Source organism: Henckelia pumila, chromosome 2 (assembly GCF_033568475.1).
Source record: "Henckelia pumila isolate YLH828 chromosome 2, ASM3356847v2, whole genome shotgun sequence".
In the NCBI taxonomy this organism is placed as follows: Eukaryota; Viridiplantae; Streptophyta; class Magnoliopsida; order Lamiales; family Gesneriaceae; genus Henckelia; species Henckelia pumila.
Window position 1 is genome coordinate 958,753 of NC_133121.1, and position 21,179 is coordinate 979,931.

General features: G+C 31.4%; 3 protein-coding genes across 3 annotated transcripts; 2 read left to right on the forward strand and 1 right to left on the reverse strand.

Annotated features, from left to right (window-relative positions):
• Nucleotides 1–899: 899 nt before the first annotated feature.
• Nucleotides 900–2,665, forward strand: LOC140882015 (nectarin-1-like). The gene is made up of 2 exons (XM_073287728.1): nucleotides 900–1,108; nucleotides 1,901–2,665. Exons 1-2 carry the CDS (start codon nucleotides 988–990, stop codon nucleotides 2,434–2,436), a joined length of 657 nt encoding a protein of 218 aa, XP_073143829.1. The 5' UTR covers nucleotides 900–987; the 3' UTR covers nucleotides 2,437–2,665.
• Nucleotides 2,666–11,379: 8,714 nt separating this feature from the next.
• Nucleotides 11,380–13,318, forward strand: LOC140881697 (germin-like protein 5-1). Its single transcript, XM_073287207.1, has 2 exons — nucleotides 11,380–11,608; nucleotides 12,651–13,318. Exons 1-2 carry the CDS (start codon nucleotides 11,485–11,487, stop codon nucleotides 13,184–13,186), a joined length of 660 nt encoding a protein of 219 aa, XP_073143308.1. The 5' UTR covers nucleotides 11,380–11,484; the 3' UTR covers nucleotides 13,187–13,318.
• Nucleotides 13,319–16,049: 2,731 nt separating this feature from the next.
• On the reverse strand, nucleotides 16,050–20,243 carry LOC140881143 (glutamate--tRNA ligase, cytoplasmic). The gene is made up of 6 exons (XM_073286213.1): nucleotides 20,077–20,243; nucleotides 19,112–19,208; nucleotides 18,769–18,922; nucleotides 17,349–18,472; nucleotides 16,587–17,054; nucleotides 16,050–16,473 (listed from the first exon to the last, which is right to left on the reverse strand). The coding sequence occupies exons 1-6, from the start codon at nucleotides 20,205–20,207 to the stop codon at nucleotides 16,255–16,257; spliced, it is 2,193 nt and encodes a 730-aa protein (XP_073142314.1). The 5' UTR covers nucleotides 20,208–20,243; the 3' UTR covers nucleotides 16,050–16,254.
• Nucleotides 20,244–21,179: the final 936 nt, after the last annotated feature.

The window sequence follows — 21,179 nt, forward strand, 5'->3', positions numbered from 1 at the left end:
GAAAAATCATTGTCATCTATTGCATACACATTTATCCGGCCATGTCAAATTTACCTTAAATTTTTTTGAAAAAATTGATTGGTTGGAATTTATATATTTATAAAATAATATAATTGAAGTATAAAACATTATTATGGGAGGAAAAAATGATTGAAAAGTAGAATATGAGCATGGGAAGCTAGCTGGTAAAAACTTGAAAAGCAAACAAGTAAGAATTGGACCGAGACTAATGGAAGATTCCACAATTGATTAATTTTATATGTTATTCACTTCTCTTGGACTTAATCCCAGTCTCCGGTCCAAAACGGCATGTTTCGTGCTTTTACCAATAAACTATATATTTTCTACACGTCTTCCATGTATTTCATTTCCACATTCAATTATTGGAAATTTTTTAAATTCGTATGTTTAGTTTAGTAATTGGGTATTTAATTGGACATCAACATCTATCAATTTTTTTAGTCAATCGTTTGATTTGTGGGTGAGCATATTTAACAAACCCTCTCATTTCTTCTATAAAAAAACAAACATTCATTTCATTAATAATAACTCTATTTCTTTTTGTATCTATTTTCTTTAAAAAAATATACAATTATTGCAAAATTTTTAGTAGTTCCACGAATACATATTATATATAAATTAAACAGAAAAAAAAAGAGTCCATAATTTGTACATAACTCATTTGACATCATAATTTTAAATTTAAGAGGAGATCTATAAATGTAAGACAGACAGAAACGTAATTAATGTAACAAAATTAATTGTACAATAAAAAAAGTTAATTTAATTTAATATGCATCTAGACACGAAAAATAAATCAAAATATCTGAAAAATAGGAGTTCATTAACGAGGAAGACTTGCGACATCTTCCCACTTATAAATAATGTCACCCACTTTTCAGCTTTGCACACACATATCCTTAATCTTCCCAACCAATCCCACTTCAAATCTCTCTTCTTCTTGCCCTTAATAATTCAAGCTTCGCCATGGCCGCCGCCGCCGCCGCATGTAGAATGCTAGCAGTAATGGCCATAATGTTGGTCGCCGGAAGAGCTTCTGCCGATCCTGACATGCTTCAAGATATCTGTGTGGCTGATCTTGCTTCTGGTATTATAAATTATTTATATTCTCTGTTTGTTGTTGTTTTTTTTTTTTTTCTATATATAGTAGCTATATCTAATTTAATTAATTTCTCTATATATACTATATTTTCTTTGAAAATTTATGTATCATTTTGATGCATCAGTTTTGATTCGATCTTCAGTTTGTTCTTTCTTGATTGACCTGTGATTGCGAGGTGTGTGTGTCTATAGACTATATATATAATCTCAGTGTAATTAATTTGTCTTAATTATATATATAGTATATATAAATGTTGGTTTTTCTTATGCACCAAGAAAATTTCCAGCGACTTGCGGTCAAATTACTATAATCTTGAACCAATAGGGCATAGGCTGCAAATTAACCTAATAAGACATGTTTAATTAGTTATGAACGTGGTTAAATTGGTTGCTTATTTTTCCACTTAATTTGATATATATTTCTTGTTCTACGTTTGTATTTCATTTGATATTGTAATAATATAGGTAAATACTTTTTTCCTTTCACTTTTAGTAATTTGAAATTTTGTTAACAGGTAATTTTTATTCATTTATACTTTATATTGATTAAGATATGCATATCTTTTAAAAATTTATTGAAAATGACAATATTTTTTGAAAAAAAAAAACTAAATTATTTTTGTGTGCACGCTACATATATATACGTGGATATCTATATATATATTTTTGGTACCAACTATATATGTATATATTTATTAGAGCTTCCAGAAGACAATTGATAATTTTGAAAAGTGGTTAATGACGTGGAATTGACATATTTGGCTCCAAAATGGAACAGGTGTGAAAGTCAACGGATTCGTGTGTAAGTCAAACACGACGGCGGACGACTTCTTCTCCGCCGTGCTGGCAAAACCCGGCGCCACAAACACCACCTCTGGTTCGCTAGTCACCGGTGCCAACGTACAGAGAATCCCAGGCCTGAACACCCTCGGCGTCTCCCTGTCGAGGATCGACTACGCCCCCGGCGGCCTGAACCCGCCGCACACTCACCCACGCGCCACCGAGATCGTGTTCGTCCTCTACGGCGAGCTGGAAGTGGGCTTCATCACAACCGCCAATGTCCTCTACACCAAGACCATCAAATATGGCGAGATCTTCGTCTTCCCCAGAGGCCTCGTCCACTTCCAGAAGAACAACGGGGGAGTTCCCGCCGCCGTGATCGCCGCCTTCAACAGTCAGCTTCCGGGCACGCAGTCCATCGCCACCACCTTGTTTGGAGCGTCGCCGCCGGTGCCGGATAATGTTCTGTCAAAGGCCTTCCAGATCGAAACTTCCCAAGTTCAGGAGATCAAGTCCAAATTCGCACCCAAATGAAATTAAATGAAAGTTCACATGCACTACTCGATCTTTTTTCAATATTCGTTTGATAATTTGATTCCTCCTGATGTTTGTTTGAAGATTTTCCAAATTTCTTTCCATTTTATCAATAAAATCTGATTTTAATTTCTTCAAATTGTTTGATTTGTACGTACACATGCATGAACAATTTGTGTCATTATTTCCCGACTTTGGACGATTTAAGAAATCACATGTACACACTTAATTGTCTCTTTCTTGCATATTTGGTTAACTAAACAGCAAAATTTACTGCTTTCATTTGACCTCAAATACTCATATAAGGTTGCGCTTGATACTTGAATTGGAAATCCATGGATTAATTCGAATAGTTTTATTGTTTTACAGTTAATTAAATAATATATAGCTCAACTTTTAAATCCATACTTCAAGTTTATATATATATATATTAGTAATACAAACTACGTAAAGTATATAAAAATTTGAAATGTCATCATATTCATTATTGTGGAACTTGAAATGCAGTTATTAATTAACATTAAATAATATTATATAAGAATGTTAGGGATATGAATATGAAGTTTATGGATTTACTAGTCTAAACAACAAAAAAATATTTAAACATATTTGAAATCATGAATTTGAAACATATCAAACCAAGCGCAACCTAACATAATTTAGCATTATTCATTCAAGCCACTTTGTTGTGATCATGATCAGTACTATTCAATTAATGATATGGAATTCCACGTGCGGTAAAGAAAATAATTAAGGTTGCAATGTTTGGATTGCTGGATTTTGATTATAAGTTTATTGTTTACAATTAAACAATATCTAAATGTTAAATCCATACTTTACTTATTTGCACATTAGTAATACAAAATAAAAGGCCATCAAAATTATATGCTTTGAGCAAAAGATATAACCAGGGGCGGCCCTAAGTTAGGGTGGACTGTGCGACCGTTCAAGGCTTCATCTTGACACGGGCCTCCGATTATTTTTAAAAATTAGCATTTAAATTAATATCCAAATAAATTTAATAAATAAGTAGTGATATAACAAAATAAAAAAAATTGTGAATAGGTTTTTATGACACAAATTTTGCTCCAAATGAGTTAAATCACCACAATTAACTATCATGGTTCACTAACTCTGTTCAACTTCTATTTTCTTTCCTCATTCAACCCTCCAACCAATTTAATCTATGTTAAAAAATTTCTTGCTAACCTCCGTTGCATCATAGGTAGACATACTGTCAAGTTTTTTTTACTTAATATTCAATTAAACTATGTTGATTTCTCATATTGTAGATTATAAAATTGAGTAATTTTACAAAAGGTATAATTTTTATTTTTATTTTTATTTTTTTTCATTTATTAATGGATTGTTGCATCATTATTTTATTAATTTATATTACATTAATTTATTATATTTTTCCTATATATATGTATATTTTTTGTTCGTATTTTACTTCATTATTTAGTATTATTTTACATTGTTTATAAATTTAGTTAAATGGTTCCATTCTTGCACAAATATTCATCATAAAATGTCAAAATGACGACTTTGTTTAAAAAAATGCAATAAAAGTGAATTTTAAATAACATTGGTTGTTGAATAATTTATTTTGAGAAACTATATATATGTAAAATTCTTTCTAATGTGTATGTTCTTTAATATTATATTTGTGTATATATATACACACTATTAATGAAAGAGAACATATTTTTAACTTCGACCCGGGTCACGTTTTTTTTCAGGACCGCCCCTGGATATAAACTAGTATGATTTTTTCTTTTTGAAAGAAACATGGATTGTTGCATATATGTGTATCATTTCTTAAAAATATTGTTGGAAAAAAAATTTATTGAATGAATTACAATTGAAATGTGCTTGAAAATCTTATTTGAATTGTGTTGGAATAGTTTGAATTTGGTGAAATAAATTGGAGGAAAAACTTGATTTGGTTTGTCCCACATTGGAACATGTTCAATGTATATTTCACCTTTTATAATTCAACTTTGGTTTAAGGGATTGGGCCCTTAGGGCACCTGATGTTTTGTAAAGGGGAAAGACGCTAATCCATGCAACAAACACACGACGAGACATGGCGTGGCGAGGCGAGGTCATATGATAAATTATTTTTTTTGGATAAAATTTGGTTCAAGAATAATATTTTATTATTTTTGTGAGTGCGGTCGATCGGTTAAAAACAACCGACCGAGTGCGGCCCTCCTCTGCCGAGACAGAATGTTTCATGAAATTTGGGCGCTCGGTCTGCTCAATTTAACCGACCGAGCGCACCATAGTTTGAGCAAAATAGTAGGCTTTGGAAATGTTGGGCGCTCGGTCCGCTAAATTTTATCGACCGAGCGCGCCTTCTACAGTCCGAAAAGCTGCGTCTCTTTATGGGCTTTTTCTGTCATGGGTTGCATCCTTACGCCTTAAAACGTGTTGTTTTGTGTATAAGCCTATATATACGATAGTTATAACATAGAAAAGATATACAGAAACATCTGATAACGTATGCATCAGATTTCTGATTTCTGAAAAATCTCTTCCTCACTTTCTCAAAGAAAAGTTGAAACTTATTTTAGTTCGCTGAAGTTCGTGATATTTGTAGTGCTGCTATATCACGATCGTTAGTCGTTGTATCTTAGAGACGATTGCCGTCAACGTTGAGCACTGTTAACGGGCAATTTCGTCTTGCGGATAGAGAGTTTCTCTCGCCTCGACTTTGTTCGTCTTTGTTGCTGCTATTGTTGCTGTTGACGCACTCATTTTCAGAATTCGAAGTACACCCTAATAACAATCGCAAGACAAAATTTTGTATTTCTTGGATTTTGAAGATGTCTAAAGTTTCATTCTGTGGGGACCTCGGGTTGCTAATTGCAAATCTTAAGGGACAATTAATGAATAAGCATCATTAATCTAATAAGAAAATAATAAGGATCAAACAATTTTTCTTTCAAAGGAGGGGTGATCCCGGGCGGTTAAAAAAAGCCGCCCGGGCGCCCCTGTTTTTTTCAAAACAGTAGGCTAAGACCCGGGGTGCGCCCGGGCTGTTGTTTTCTACCGCCCGGGCGAATCATGGGCGAAAAATCTGCTCTGTTCTTTTATCAGCAATTTGATCCCTTCAATCCATTTCAATCCTTCAAATTCAAGTCTAGAACATGATATATAAGATCCAAATCATGCATATAAACATAAACAAGGTCTCAAGCATCTATACATGCATTTGTTATATCGAACAAGTCTCTAAATAACGATAAACAACATCAACTATCTCAAGTTTCATACATGCATTCCAAAACCAACAAGTTCTAAGGTTCTTGATGCTTCTAGTTCACAAAACTTCATCTACAACCCGAGCCTCACGTGCTAGACTCTCTCCCAACTGTCAATGACATCGATGACTAGCTCCTGCCCCATCTGTTGTCATGCACACATACAAAACAAGACAACAGCCGGATAAACTCCGGTGAGAAACAATTCTCAGTATAACCAACATATAGAAAGCGTTAAATAAATCATATCGACTCTATTTAAAACTCGACTCAACAAATAGAGTAATTAACACTTCGAATAAGAACTGATTCATACAACTTCGAGGCCATCAAGATTCATAAATGATCTTGACATGGATATCCATCTATCGTAGCCATTTCGAGCTAGAAAATAAGGTTAACCGCAACCTTGGCATAGAATCAATTCATTAATAATAACTCTATTTTCTCATCTAATGTTTTTTTATTTAATGTTAATATAATGAAACAGAGAAAAGTCGATTTTTTTTAATAATCTGTTTGACATTAAAATTACAAATTTAAGACAAGTACTCCATTGAGGAAATCAATCGTAAAAAATTATTCAGTTAAGTTAAGAGAAAAGCACAATGTGTGTAGAACAAACAAATCTCTTGAGCCTTCACAATCAACATCTTCAAACAAAAACAAGTCATAGATCATTTTTCCGTGTTCAATATTTTTCTATATCAGCTTAATAGAGCTTAATCACCCACAAATGAGAATTCAATGTGGGTTAAACTTCAAATTCTATATATAAAAATTTTGTCTCTTTTCGGTATTGATTTTTTTTTTCTTTTGATGATTTGGATTGCATTGTAAAATATTGAATACAAAGTATTTAATAAATTGTTTAAAACAAACTTTTTTTAACATTACAACTTGCATTCTTTCAAACGACTCTAAAATGGTAATTTTGGCTTTTTAGAAGGATTATTTTGAGTTTTTTTTGCTATGTTGAGAACTGAACTCGATATAATTTCTCGATGCTCGATCTTGTAATGGGCTTCAACTTTTGATGTAAAAGTGATGGATGTCACAAAACATAAACCATTTGTAGGGGTGTATTACTGCATAGGCCTTTATATATACACAATTAATGTCCGTTTGTCTTTTCTTTTTGCACCATTTATTTTTTATTTTTTTAATATATAGACCATATAAATTAACACGTACATTTGAGTACTAGTGTTTATATATATATATATATATATATATATATATATATATATATATGGGATAATTTCCAATTTGATCTCTCATTTTAGACCTTGTTCCTGATTTGGTCCTCCGTTCTTAAATCGACCCAATTTAGTCCCTCGATTTTCGTCGTTTTTCCGCAATTGGTCCATCCGTTTAATTAAACGTCAAAATGAACGGAATGACCTGCTAAGCCGAGAGACTAAATTGGGTCGATGTAAGAACGGAAGACCAAATCAGGAATGAGGTCTAAAATGAGGGACCAAATTGGGAATTATCCTCCCCATTCTAGCATTACTTTTGACTAAATGGTTTTTTTTTATCAGTTATATTTATAAAAATATTGTTTACCTAAATAAAAATATTTTATAAGAATTCAACACATACCATATTAATATTATTTTTTAAAATTTAAACACATAATAAAAAGTTTCGTTTATATAAAATTAAAATGTGAAAGTTTAATTTTAAAAAATTAAAGTATACTTAGTAAAAATAAATAAATATTTGTTAACAAAAATAAAAATTTTAAAAAATAAATATTAATGATGATAATATGTTTTAAATATACATTTTTTTCAAACATAAAATATTTTTCGAATGAACTCATCTAGGTTTGTTAATATAATTGAAAAACCTTCATAAATCCAAACAAATCAAAATAAGTCAACAACTGATATAACAACTTTGTAATTAAAAAATAAAATTTATAATAAATAAAATAAAAAATAATAAAAACATATTTTTATTTATGTTAAGCAATATTTTTATAAATATTTATATAACTGATCAAAAAAATTTCATTTAATGACTCTACTTTTCTTATTTTCGTCTCCTTAATATTTTTAAAATGGACATCAAAATCGAAATTTAAAATTAAAATTTATCAATATTGAGATAAAAAAATTTGCAAAAATATTTTTATAAACTTATAATTTATTTATTATAAATGTGGAATTTTGTTTCTCAAAATTGATAAATTTTAATTTTAAATTTCGTTTTTGATGTCCATCAAAAAAATTATTAAGAAGACAAAAATAAAAAAGTAAAGTCATTAAATGAAATTTTTTTGATCGGTTATATTTATAAAAATATTGGTTAACATAAATAAAAATATCTTTTTATTATTTTTTATGAAGGTTATTCAATTATATTAACAAACCTAGATGAGTTCATTCCGAAAATATTTTATGTTTGATAAAAATATATATTTAAAACATATTGTCATCATTAATATTTATTTTTTAAAATTTTGATTTTTGTTAACAAATATTTATTTATTTTTATTAAGTATAATTTAAATTTTTAAAATTAAACTTTCACATTTTAATATATATAAACGAGAATTTTTATTATGTGTTAAAATTTTAAAAAATAATATTAATATGGCATATGTTGAATTCTTATAAAATATTTTTTTTAGGTAAACAATATTTTTATAAATATAACTGATAAAAAAAATCATTTAGTCAAAAGTAATGCTAGAATGAGGGGATAATTCTCAATTTGGTCCCTCATTTTAGACCTTATTCCTGATTTGGTCCCCCGTTCTTATATCGATCCAATTTAGTCCGACCCGGACCGGACCCGGACCGTGGCTAGGTCTAGTAGAGAGCTAAGCATTGAAGTTGAACTTCCATCTTTTTCAATAAATAAAAGACTAACTCTATTAGATTATATGGTAGCTAGCTAGGACAATAAGAACCTTTTCAATACTAGCTGTCCGGATTGCTAGCTACCTCCCGTTCATACATATTATATAGGTTTGAAATTATATTGGATATGGTACGTACACGAGGATTCTTTTTATGGCGGTTAACTTGCGGATGAATTCTTTTCCGCCGTGCTAGCAAAACCCGGCGCCACACACTCACCCAAATGAATTTGACCATATTTGAAATCATGAATTTGAAATCTACCAAACAAAACGCAACCTAAAATACTTTGGCATTGTTCATTCACATATGTTGTCATTACTATTCAATTAAAATTATGGAAATCCACATACTGAAAACAATTAAGATTGTTGTTGGATTGTTGGATTTCAATTATAGGTTTCTTGTTTACAATTAAATGATAGCTTAAATATTAAATTCACATCTTACTTATGTATACATGCGGTCCTAAAGCCCAGGGCCCCATCTTAAAATGGGTCCCGATTATTTTTAAAAAATTATTATTTATATTAATATCTAAATAAATTTAATTAAAAATAGTGATATAAAAAAATAAAGAAATCGCGAATATGTTTTTATGACACAAATTTTATTCCAAATGAGTTAGATCATCACAAACTCTCATGGTTCACTAAATTTGTTAAACTTCTATCTCATTTTCCTATGTCTCACTCCAACCAATTTAATCTAACTTTGTTAATATTTAGTACAATTTCATATTGTCTATGAATTTAGTTAAATAGTTTCATTCTTGCAAAAATATTAATTCGAATGTCAAAAATGACGAATTTGTTTTAAAAATTCAATAAGAGTGAATTTTAAATATTATTGGTTGTTGAATAATTTATTTTTAGAAAGTACTATGTGTAAAAAAAAATTTAATGTGTTTGTTGTTTAATATTATATGATATATATACATTATTAATGAAAACGGTCATATTTTTAACTTTGTCTCGGTTCGTGCCACATTTTTCTCAGGACCGTCACTGCATGCATTAATAATACTAAGCGGAATACTTTCACAATTATATGCTATGAGCAAAAGATATAAATAGTACGATCGTTTCTTTTTCAAAGAAATATGGATTGTTGCATATATTATATATATATACCATTTCTAAAAAAATATAGAAATCAGTTTACTCAATTTTTAGCTTTTTGGCTAAAAGTAACTAAAATATTGTGTGTATTCAATACGATAACAGCTTTGTAACAGTATATATGAAGTATGAACAATATTGTAATTAATTAATTTTAAATAACGATAGCTGTGCTTTTGTTACAAAACTGAAATTTGTGAGACTTAACTTTAGTTGTTGCAAAATTTTCTTTTCATCCTCCAACTGCAGTAGGTATATATAGTTGATTTGATAATTTATTTATTTTTTTAAATCATGCATTTTTCCATAAAAAATTCGGTTTTGTTTATGCTACCTCATTCGAACATAGGGATCTAACGACACAAATTTTTTTTGTATTTAAAATGAACAGTGCACATGTACTAGAATAGACATATCCTAAAAGGTCATTGAGAGTAGAATATGTGAGAAGCAGAAACTCTTGGAAAGCGAACAAATAAAAGAAGTGGACCGAGACTAATGGAAAATTCCACAATTGATTATTAATCTTTCGTTATCCACTTCTCTTGGACTTAAACCCTCATCTCGGGTCCAAAACGGCATGCATGTTTTTGTTTCGTGCTTTTACGGTCAAATATAAACTTTGTATTTTCGGTTAGAATATTTTTTTGAATTTATTTAATATTTTCAGAAATTTAATTGTCGATGTTGAATAATGATCTTTGTTGCAAAAATTACGGAGATCGACTTGTGTCCGTTCGCGGGTGGACACCTTGATTCATGAACGGATGCATGTCAATTTAAAAAAATACAATTGTTTGGAATCATCTCTTAATTTTTATATATATATATATATATATATATATATTGTACAATATATTCTCCATTATATCCTAATAAAAAAATTTTATAAGAAAAACATCTCTTAAAATATAATATTTCAAAACAAGCCTTGAAGTCAATCAAAATCCTTTACATTATTTTTGAAATTCTTCAACATTTTATACATGTTCTTCCATCTATTTTATTTCCCCAATCTTCCATTATCGGCATTTTTAAATTCGTATATTCAATTTAGCAATTGGGTCTTTAATTGGACATGACCATCTATGCATTTTTAGTCAATCGATCGTTTGATTTGTGGTGAGTCGATTTAACAAACACGATCTAATTATTTTTTTTCATCTAAATTGTTTTTAAAAAATAAAGTGTTAATATAATTAAACAGAGAAAAAAGTGTCGATGATTTTTACATAATCTTATTGACAACAAAATTACAAATTTAAGATGAGAAGACGATAACTCTAGAAAGAACACAATTATAATTTTGTAACAAAATCACTTCTCGATAGATAAAAATAGAGTTTATTCAATTGACTAATACGTCTCTTATGAAACACTATTATGCATGAGACGGTCTCATATTCATGTATTTTTAATATGAGTTGATCCAATTTATTTACGTAAAATAAAAATTAATATTTTTATTTTATTTTTAGTCGAATTAGTTGAGACATTCATCCCACAAAATATATCTTTGAGTTTTTGTGTTATTTAATATTAGCTTGAAAAAAGAAATATCTAAAAATAATAATAATAATAATAATAATAATAATAATAATAATAATAATAATAATAATAATAATAAAAGTTCATTAATGAGGAAGATTTGCAACATCCCATCTTCCCAGTTATAAATAATCTCACCCACTTTTCAGCTCTGAGCACATATATATCCTTAATCTTCCCAACCAATCCCACTTCATCTCTCTAGTCTTCTTGTCCTTAATTAATTCCAGCTCCGCCATGGCCCCCGCCGCCGCCGCCGCATGTAGAATTATAACAGTAATTTCCGTAATCTTGGTCGCCGGAAAAGCTTCTGCCGATCCTGACATGCTTCAAGATATCTGTGTGGCTGATCTTGCTTCTGGTATTATAAATTATTTATATTCCTTGTTTTTTCCCCCTAAATATATATTTAGCAAGCTATTATTTCATTAACAATTCTCTACACTAGTTTTTTTTATCGGAAATTTATTTGTGATTTTGATGCATCAACTTCGATTTTTGATCTTCATGAGTTTGTTTGTTCTTTCTTGGTTGACCTGTGAAGTCCACATTCCACTCGCCTTCAATTAATTTCTTTTTCTTCTTTGTCGATCGGTTTTATATATGTAGATATATAGATATTATCATAATCTCAATGTTTGTTAAAAAAAAATAGAAATTCATAAATTTAAAGTCCATAGTCCTAACAAACATTATTGTATAAATAATCAATTAGGGAACATAACATTGTTCACTTATGCACCAAGAAAATTGCCAACTACTTGCGGTTTTACTCTATTGTATATATAGTTGCCGTTCATTGAATTTTTACTTTAGTTATTGTCGTTAACATTGATTAATGCTTATTTTCCCACTTGATTGGATGTATATATATATATATAAATTTTTAGCTGCCCAACTAATGATGTTCAATTCATTTCCGACAACTAAAACCCGGTAGTGGGTTTTAGTGATACGAATTTTTTTTAAAAAAAACAACTAAAATCCGGTAATGTGTTTTAGTGGTCGGGGACGAGTTGGGCAGGAATGGCTGGGGAACTGAAAATTAATCTAAATATATATATATATATATATATCTTGTTCCATTATTATATTTCATTTCATTTTGTACGTAATATTTACATAAGAACATATTTTAATTTACTTTATATTGCTTAAGATATGGATATTTTTTTGTAATTTTACTTAAATGTATTTTTGTCCATCAATTTAGGGACCAATATATATATATATATATATATATATTTGACTTCTTTATTATTTTTGTGTACGCCTAAAATACGCGTGGATTGATTTCACACCAAGTATTTATTAAGATCTTCTAGAAGACAATTAAAATAATATACATTTATTATTTACAGTTTTAAAAACCGGTTAACACTTTTGGCTCCAAAATGGAACAGATGTGAAAGTCAACGGATACGTGTGTAAGTCAAACACGACGGCGGACGACTTCTTCTCCGCCGTGCTGGCAAAACCCGGCGCCACCAACAACACGTACGGATCGCTGGTCACCGGTGCCAACGTTCAAAGAATCCCAGGCCTGAACACCCTCGGCGTCTCCATGTCGAGAATCGACTACGCCCCCGGCGGCCTGAACCCGCCGCACACTCACCCACGCGCCACCGAGATCGTGTTCGTCCTCTACGGCGAGCTGGAAGTGGGCTTCATCACCACCGCCAATGTCCTCTACACCAAGACCATAAAAAACGGCGAGATCTTCGTCTTCCCCAGAGGCCTCGTCCACTTCCAGAAGAACAACGGCAGAGTTCCCGCCGCCGTGATCGCCGCCTTCAACAGTCAGCTTCCGGGCACGCAGTCCATCGCCACCACCTTGTTTGGGGCATCGCCGCCCGTGCCGGATAATGTTCTTTCAAAGGCGTTCCATATTGCGACGCCCGAAGTTCAGAAGATCAAGTCCAGATTCGCACCCAAATGATCACATATCGTGAAATGACTTTTTTTCCTTTTTAAATTTTTTTCTGAGAATTACAGTCTGTATTCGTTTGATATTTGATGTTTGTCTGACGATTTCTTTTAATTTTAACAATAAAATTATCTGATTTTTTTACTTTAATTTTCAAATTGCTCAATAATTTGTACGTGCACATGCATGAAAAAATGTGAATTATTTTTGTCTTCGTTTGATAATATATATGATCAATACTGTACGTGTTTGATGTTCTGATGTTTGTATGAAAGATTTTCCTCATGATTACCACTTATTTCAACTACAAAATCTGGTTTTCTTTAAAATCATCCGTATTCATAGATCAAATTATCTTTCTATACAATCAACATCAGGTAAATAAACAGATACGGAAAATATATAATAAGCTTTAAAGTCAATGAGCGTTAATCTGATTACCTCGTTGTAATGTAAATATAGTACTGAAATTTAAATAATATTGTTATATTTTAAATTTAACTTACAATTTATCGTTTATGACTTGACTTTTTTCTATTCATAATTTATGTAATTTCATGTTCATAATTATAATTTTACAATTACAATTCACCCTAATTTATGTTCATAATTTTAATTTTATTTTAAGTTTAAGAATATTATAGTAATTTTATAATAAAAAAATTAAGTGGGGCTTGCCCCTTAGTGAGCCGCCCCTGATCCCGCCCAATATAACAGTACTAGACAAAATTTGGCCATGATCATGTAGGTAAAACAGGCAAACATGTGCATACACAAGACATTTTCAAAATTATAGTGAATATAATATTTGATTTGATTGATTAAATTATATATAAAATGATAAATTATTATTTTATTTTTTAAAAAATAAATAAAATATAAATAATATTATTTATAAGGGGTAATATAGTAATTTAAATTCAATGATTTGATTATGTAAGATGAATAATTAGTGATTTGATTGATGTAAAATTATAATTAACAGAGAATAAATAATATGATGAAAAGAACGTAAGATTAGATAAAATAAATTTATACAAGAATTACTAATAATCCAAACAAACATAGATTGTATAAATAATCAATTAGGGAACGTAACTTTGTTGAGAATAATCGAGAGACTGCACTTACGCACCAAAGAAAATTACCAATTACTTGAGGTCTTAATCTTGATTGCGTTTTCCCACTTCATTGAATATATATAGATATATATACCTTGTTCCATTATTATATTTCATTTCATTTTGTAATATTGACATAAGAACATATTTTTGTCTTTTTTACATTATAAGTAATGTTTTTTTTTTTTGGAAGATACATTATAAGTAATGTAGATACATGGTAATAGATAATTTTAATTACTTTATATTGCTTAAGATTAAGATATGTATTTTTTTTAAAATTTTAATTTAAATGTGTTTTTGTCGATAAATTTAACGAAAAATATATATTTGACTTCAATACCACCTGTTTTATTCCTTAAAGTATTATTTAATAATTTATCCCCATGTTTTGGTAATTTAATTTTGGTTTTTTTTTTTAAATTTTCGGACAAAAAGACTAGTTAGTTAATATCTAATGTGCACAGTGTTCTTGAGAGAATTGTTGTTTAGCACGTGGTATCCTAGACAAATAATAAATTAAACATTGAGAGCACTTAAATAGTGATATGGTTTATGGTAAATTTGTTTTCCAAACTTGACATATGATATATATGTTTGTGTAGGTTATGTTATGCTTGTTGGAAAAGGCAAGGTTCTATAACGCGTGAAGCGTGTCGAAGCGTGAGAGTCAAACTTCAAGTTTTTTAAATTTAAGCGCGATTACTGCGAGTTTAAGCGTAAAAAAACGTTTTTAATTTAAACAATAATTTTAGTTATCTCAAAAAAATCAAGTGTAATGCATTAATTCTTTGTGAGATTCTAATTCAACCTATGTCTGACCGCTTTTTTATCGCTTTTGGCCGAAGCGAAGCGTTTTAGATAAGTTTCAAGCTTAAGCAAAATTAAGTGAGACTTAATCAAACTTTTTAGAACATTGGGAAAAAGCAGTATGACAAAAAAGGGGGTTGATTGGGTAATTATTGATATTTAAAAATATCAAATTGATTGGTTGCTTGAAAAGAGTAAAGGATGAACTTTTTAGGATTAAAGATAAAATCCATGATTATAGTATAAGGTAAATAACAAAACTGTGATTGGCTGAATCTGCGATCATTTATGTTACGAATAGACGATCAACTCCTAATTGGTTGTGAAAGCTATTTATCTCTATTTTTCATTGTTAAAAAAGCTGGTCATTCTATGTGCTTCAGGATACAAATATTACTGATGACTGTGGGAGACAACCAACCACGGATTCATAAGATGATGATTAATAGTTTTGACTCCGAATAGGCTTAAGATTGGTGTATTTAGCTTGCATGGACAAATGACTTAATAAAAGTTTGTTCGTTCTGATAGCAGTGATCTTATTGATTATTTATTTTAAGCTCACAAAAGGGAAGAAAAATGCAAACAATGTGTCATTCATTAGCTTATAAACATTGCATACTCGACATGTCATACCTGTTCCTACTATGATAGTATGTGACCTATATATATTGAAAGAAATTATTTGTCAATCTTTTTGAAATTGATTGAGAGCATCTAGAAAGCAATTTACATAATACTTTTTTAATGGATAAAATTCTAAAATACAAATATTATGTATTCTTTTTAAAGTAAAGGTCGAACCTTAGCACATATTTTTCGTTAAATTTTAAAAATAAATTCAAGTAGAAAAAAAATAAATCAATGAATGATAAGTCTCTTTATGCACATGAATGAGTTAATGTTGGCATAAGTATAACTAAGAAGAACATGACTCCCCGATAAAAACATCACTTAAACTATTCGCATTTCATTTTAATTATAATAGAAATTTCAAAAAACATTTTCAATACAATAACCACAAAAATCATTGGTAGACCGTATTCATAGATCAAATCTTTCTTTCTACACGATCAACATCATGTAAATAAACAGATACGAAAAATAAGAAGCTCTGAAAGATGAGAAACAACATATTTTTCCTAATTTTTACTTTGTCGTGGCTTGTTGCTTGCCATCTGGAATAGCAAACAGGACGATCGATTTTGAAGGCCGAATCAAAGGGACATCACATCTGTAATACCCTTTCCTCTCCAGCTGTATTATATCTCCACGCTTCAAGTTCCGCATATCAGATTCACCAAGTGCCCGCGTCTCCTTCCTCGTGCACGGATTGACCCAATCAACGAAATCTTCATCTTCCTCTAACTGTGATCATAAACAGGAATGAATTGCAACAAGAGAACAAACCCAAAAAATTGACAAGTACCGTTCAAGTCAGAACGAAGCAAAAGCGTTCTTGCCCTGAGTAGAGAAGTCACCTTTTTCTTTGTGATAAGATGGTCAAAGTCAACGAGCGTTAATCTGATGAGCTCGTTGGAATCTGGAAGCCACGTGAGTTTCAATTTCGTCGTCTTGACATTTCCTTTGAGATTCAAAACTCCCATGAGCTGAGTTATGATGCCGTTCTGGTCTTTCTTGATTTCCTTCACAATTGCATTGCCCCAATCCTTTAAAGTGACTTCCTCATCAACTGCAATCGATTCCGCATCAGCATAGTCCATCCATATTTTATTAGAATAAGTTACGGCCTTCTCTCCAGCACCTTCATATTTCTTGTGTTTAGGTAAAACTCGCACGAAGGGATTGCTGGGACCATCCGTTAGAATCAGCAATACACGTTGCTCTTCAACCACAGCAGTATACCTGGGACATACAGGATCAATTATCTTCTTATTGATCGCCCAGAGTTTGTCCCATTCCATGAGATTGAGATTCTTGGAGGCCCCCTGACAAACATAAAGAAGACTATGAGCACCATTATCATATTGCTGTCATGTGACAAGCATGACCACCTAGCGATTAACTCCCCCATCCCGCCCAATATAACACTAGACAAAATTTGGCCATGAGAATTTAGGTAAAACAGGCAAACATGTACACACAAGACATTCTCAAAATCATCACAAACTTGTTTGATTGCTCGAGTATAAAGAATAATTTGTTTCAGCATTTAATGTTTTGCCATTAACCAATAAATGCTCCTGCAGTATATTATACATCAGAGAGAACAATACACTTACCTGTTCCAAGATGAATTGTATCAGTGCTTCAATCTTCAGGCCCCTACGCACTATTCCTTGAACCGTCGGAAATCGAGGATCATCCCATCCCTCAACCTTGCCATTTAGAACAAACCACAGAAGCTTGCGCTTACTAAGAAGTGTGTACACCATATTCAGCCGACTAAATTCATATATACGGACCCTTCTTAATTCCATATCCGACTGAATTCTATAATATTGGTCATTTCGATCATGGTATTCACTTGATCGAAGAGCGTGTGTAATGCCTTCCACAGCATCAACAAATGGACAACAAAAGTCATAAGTTGGATATAATTTGTATTCAGATCCGATCCTGTGATGAGGAGTCAAATTACAGCGGTAATACACTGGATCCCGAAGTGATTTATTTGGGTCATTCATGTCCAGTTTTCCCCGTAGACAACACATTAATCCCCTCTCTGAGCCAGCTATCATTTCATTCCACAAATTGAGATTCTCCTCCACACTGTTATTCCTGCATCCTGATTCTACACCATTCATCCTTTCCTCCTTCATTTTCTCACGTGGAGTATCATCGACATAGGCCTTACCCACACGGATCAATTTCTCAGCCATTCCCATGAGTTGGGGAAAGTAGTCTGATGTGTATGTCACAGCATCGTATTTGATCCCTAGAGTTTCAATATCTTTAAGAAGATTGTCCACAAACTCACTACTTTCTTTGTCAGGGTTCGTGTCGTCAAATCTTACAATCAGCTGTCCTTTATACCGCTCAGCAAAATACTGGTTTGACAATGCTGCTTTGGCATGTCCTATATGAAGATAGCCACTGGGTTCGGGTGCAAAACGCAACTTCACTTTCCCAACCTCAGCATCAGGGAGATCCAGCAAAAAGGCGGATCGGCTACCTGCTGTTTCATTCACATGGACACCATTCTCCTTAGAAATGGATTGAGAACTAGAACTTTGTGGCTCTTTTGAGTTAGATGGTATTGATTTTCCAGAGCCTCTTTTCCCAATATAGGTTGAAAGAAATTCATTTAGCACACCATCATATTCAGCAGCGATTGAGTTGAACCACCGAACAAGGTTTTGGTACTTCTTAGATTTTCTCAAACTTTCCCATCTCAAACCAGTTCCTGAAAGACAAAAGGTATACACAAACACGTGAATGATAACATAGATTAAAACATAATGCAGAAAAATATAAACAAAAGAAAAGCCAATTATCCTCAATTCAAAAGTAATGAAGGTGCTAGTGCCACGTATAAAACAACGGGCAATTACAGAACAATATAAAATATAAAGAGAAAAATGAGAAGGCGTGAAACCTATCAGGAGTCAGGAACAAGAATTGGAGAAACATCTGGAGTACCTGGTTATTCACTTAACAAAAATTCGCAGAAATCGGATTAAGCCAAATCAAAGAGTTCACCTGCAAGACCAGCCCAGATTGCTACATCCGCAATCGAAAGACTGTTGCCTACTAGGAAAGTATGTTCCAGCAAAAATTCATCCACTGTGCTGCACGCCCCCTCAAATTCAGACCCAGAACCAAAGATAGGAGCAAAATCAAGCCATTCATCAATCTATGATACACATATATAAATATCATCAATACCAAATCCCATGACTATGAATAAAGCAAATCAATTGTTAGAATAGATTATTTTTCAACCAAAGAACTGGAAGAACGATTAATACAGGTTTCAAATATCTACTTTCTTAAATTAAAACAAATAGCCACATTCAACAAACAAAATACACAGAAAAGGAACCTGGCACGATTGATAAGCATCCCTCTCATAGAAATCAGGAATGCTGGCAGTCCTGCCCACATATTTCAGAAGTACATAAGCTCCTTGCAGCCTCTGTCTGAAAATTCATTATGTTAGAATGTGCGGACCATTCCTTTTTCGTATGTTTCAGATAACATATGAAAATGGGTAAAAAGCTCATAATAAAAACAAAACACAACCGAACACAAAAAATTTCAGAATGGCAGAGCACCATGATTGTAAACACAAAAAAAGGATTAGTTTGATAATATACACAATCTCTACTTCAATATTGCATGCTCATTTACTTAAATTATTTGCTGCTGATTTGAATGAGAATGAGAACTAAAGACTCCAATCTGGAATCTGGATCCTGTTTCAATATTCCCCCATGCATTTGTTTAATGAACAACCTAAATCTAGAACTTGTTCAGCCACATTCAAATCGGCATCCCGTTTCCAAATCATGAGTTAAAAAAATGGACTGTTACCCCTTAAAAGATCAGGATATCCCACACTTCCCTAAAATAATTTCTCAAAAAATATATTTTGAACTAAAAATTACTGAATTTTTTTAGATAAATATTCATAAATTCATGAATACATTTTTCTTGGGTAGTATGCCCTGCAGCATGATAATGATTATCCATGTCCGTTCTTGTTGTCGAGAAGAATAAAGAACAAAATCCAGTAAATTCTAGATCACAATTAACTAAAAAACTACTCAATCAAAAGTCTAAACCACTAAAACATACACAAACGAGGAAATTCACTATCACACACAATTCTATATCAACCCAAATCCCAACACAATCCTTAACCTGAATGAAAAAGCGAGTAACAAATAGGCGCCATTCATCATAAAAATAATAGATTATACTTCTATATTGTCTGATCCTGCGGGCGGGGCGAGCAATTATCATAGATGAATTAAAAAAATTGCAATAAGAAAGAGAAGAAATAACCCGTTAGACAGAGCAAGAGTTGGTGTGGAGCCGGGAGCAAGAGTAGAATTTGATGTGAGAGACACACCGGCAATTTTCGCGGCCGCGATAGCGGCAAGAGGAGGAGAATCGGCGGAGAAATGGAGTTCCATCTCGCTGGGGATACGGCGCCGCCACTTGCTGTCCAAAATCACGGTAACAGTATGCATGAGCTTGGTCTTGTTTCAAGGGAGATGTAAAATTTGGTTGGGCCTCTTCAGGCCCATCACTCGAAAAGGTTGAGATCTGTTTCATTGTTTGGTGGGCTAAAAGTTGGGTGACTCACTTTCAAAAAATTGTTGGGCTGACCCATTTGGATTATCGGTCAAGCAGGAAGGATTGATATTTGATCCATCAAATTTTCTTTTACATATAAAAAATTATTATATTATTTTTTAATGATTTATGTATGGTAGATTAATTGAAAATATTTAGATTAATTTAGAGCTCGTTTGGTTTTAGTAGATAATTGATAAAAATAGGGGCGGATCCAGAAATTTTTTTAAGGGGGCAGCTGAACAGAATAAATTATCACATATATATACACACACATAATTAATCATCACATAAAAAAGTTAAATATAGTAAATTTAATAATATTTTTATATTTCAAATTTTATTTACAATTTACCCCTATGACTTGATATATACTGAAAATAACTAATAATACTTCATTCGATAAACTAATATATATATATATTTCAATATAATTAATTAATATTCGTAAAAATATTTTTAGCAAAAAAATTTCTCTTCAATGCAGTTGTTGCGATTGGTAAAATAAAAGACAAACTTATAAGCTTGTAAGCTAACAATTTTTGCTTCAACAAATTTTTTTTTAGGTTTAAAAACTTAAAACCCATTGTGTTTAGGTTTAAAAACTTAGTGATTGGGCTACAATTTTTTAAAAATTATAAACCACAAATTTTTAGGTCACATTGCACACATTAAACAATAAAGATTAACTTAAATTTTTTGATCCTCTTTTATATTTTGTGTTTGGTTTCTAATTTATGATCATATATTATTATTTTTAAAATATAAAAATATATTAATAATTTTTTAAAAAAATCAAGGGGGGGCAG

Excerpts from the sequence above, each read along its gene's own strand:
- LOC140882015 (XM_073287728.1), top strand. The coding sequence starts at position 988 with ATGGCCGCCGCCGCCGCCGCATGTAGAATGCTAGCAGTAATGGCCATA. Across the intron at positions 1,109-1,900 it reads TGTGGCTGATCTTGCTTCTG|GTGTGAAAGTCAACGGATTC; the intron begins GTATTATAAATT and ends AAAATGGAACAG.
- LOC140881697 (XM_073287207.1), top strand. The coding sequence starts at position 11,485 with ATGGCCCCCGCCGCCGCCGCCGCATGTAGAATTATAACAGTAATTTCC. Across the intron at positions 11,609-12,650 it reads TGTGGCTGATCTTGCTTCTG|ATGTGAAAGTCAACGGATAC; the intron begins GTATTATAAATT and ends AAAATGGAACAG.
- LOC140881143 (XM_073286213.1), bottom strand. The coding sequence starts at position 20,207 with ATGGAACTCCATTTCTCCGCCGATTCTCCTCCTCTTGCCGCTATCGCG. Across the intron at positions 17,055-17,348 it reads TACAATTCATCTTGGAACAG|GGGGCCTCCAAGAATCTCAA; the intron begins GTAAGTGTATTG and ends TATGTTTGTCAG. Across the intron at positions 16,474-16,586 it reads ATCTTATCACAAAGAAAAAG|TTAGAGGAAGATGAAGATTT; the intron begins GTGACTTCTCTA and ends TTATGATCACAG.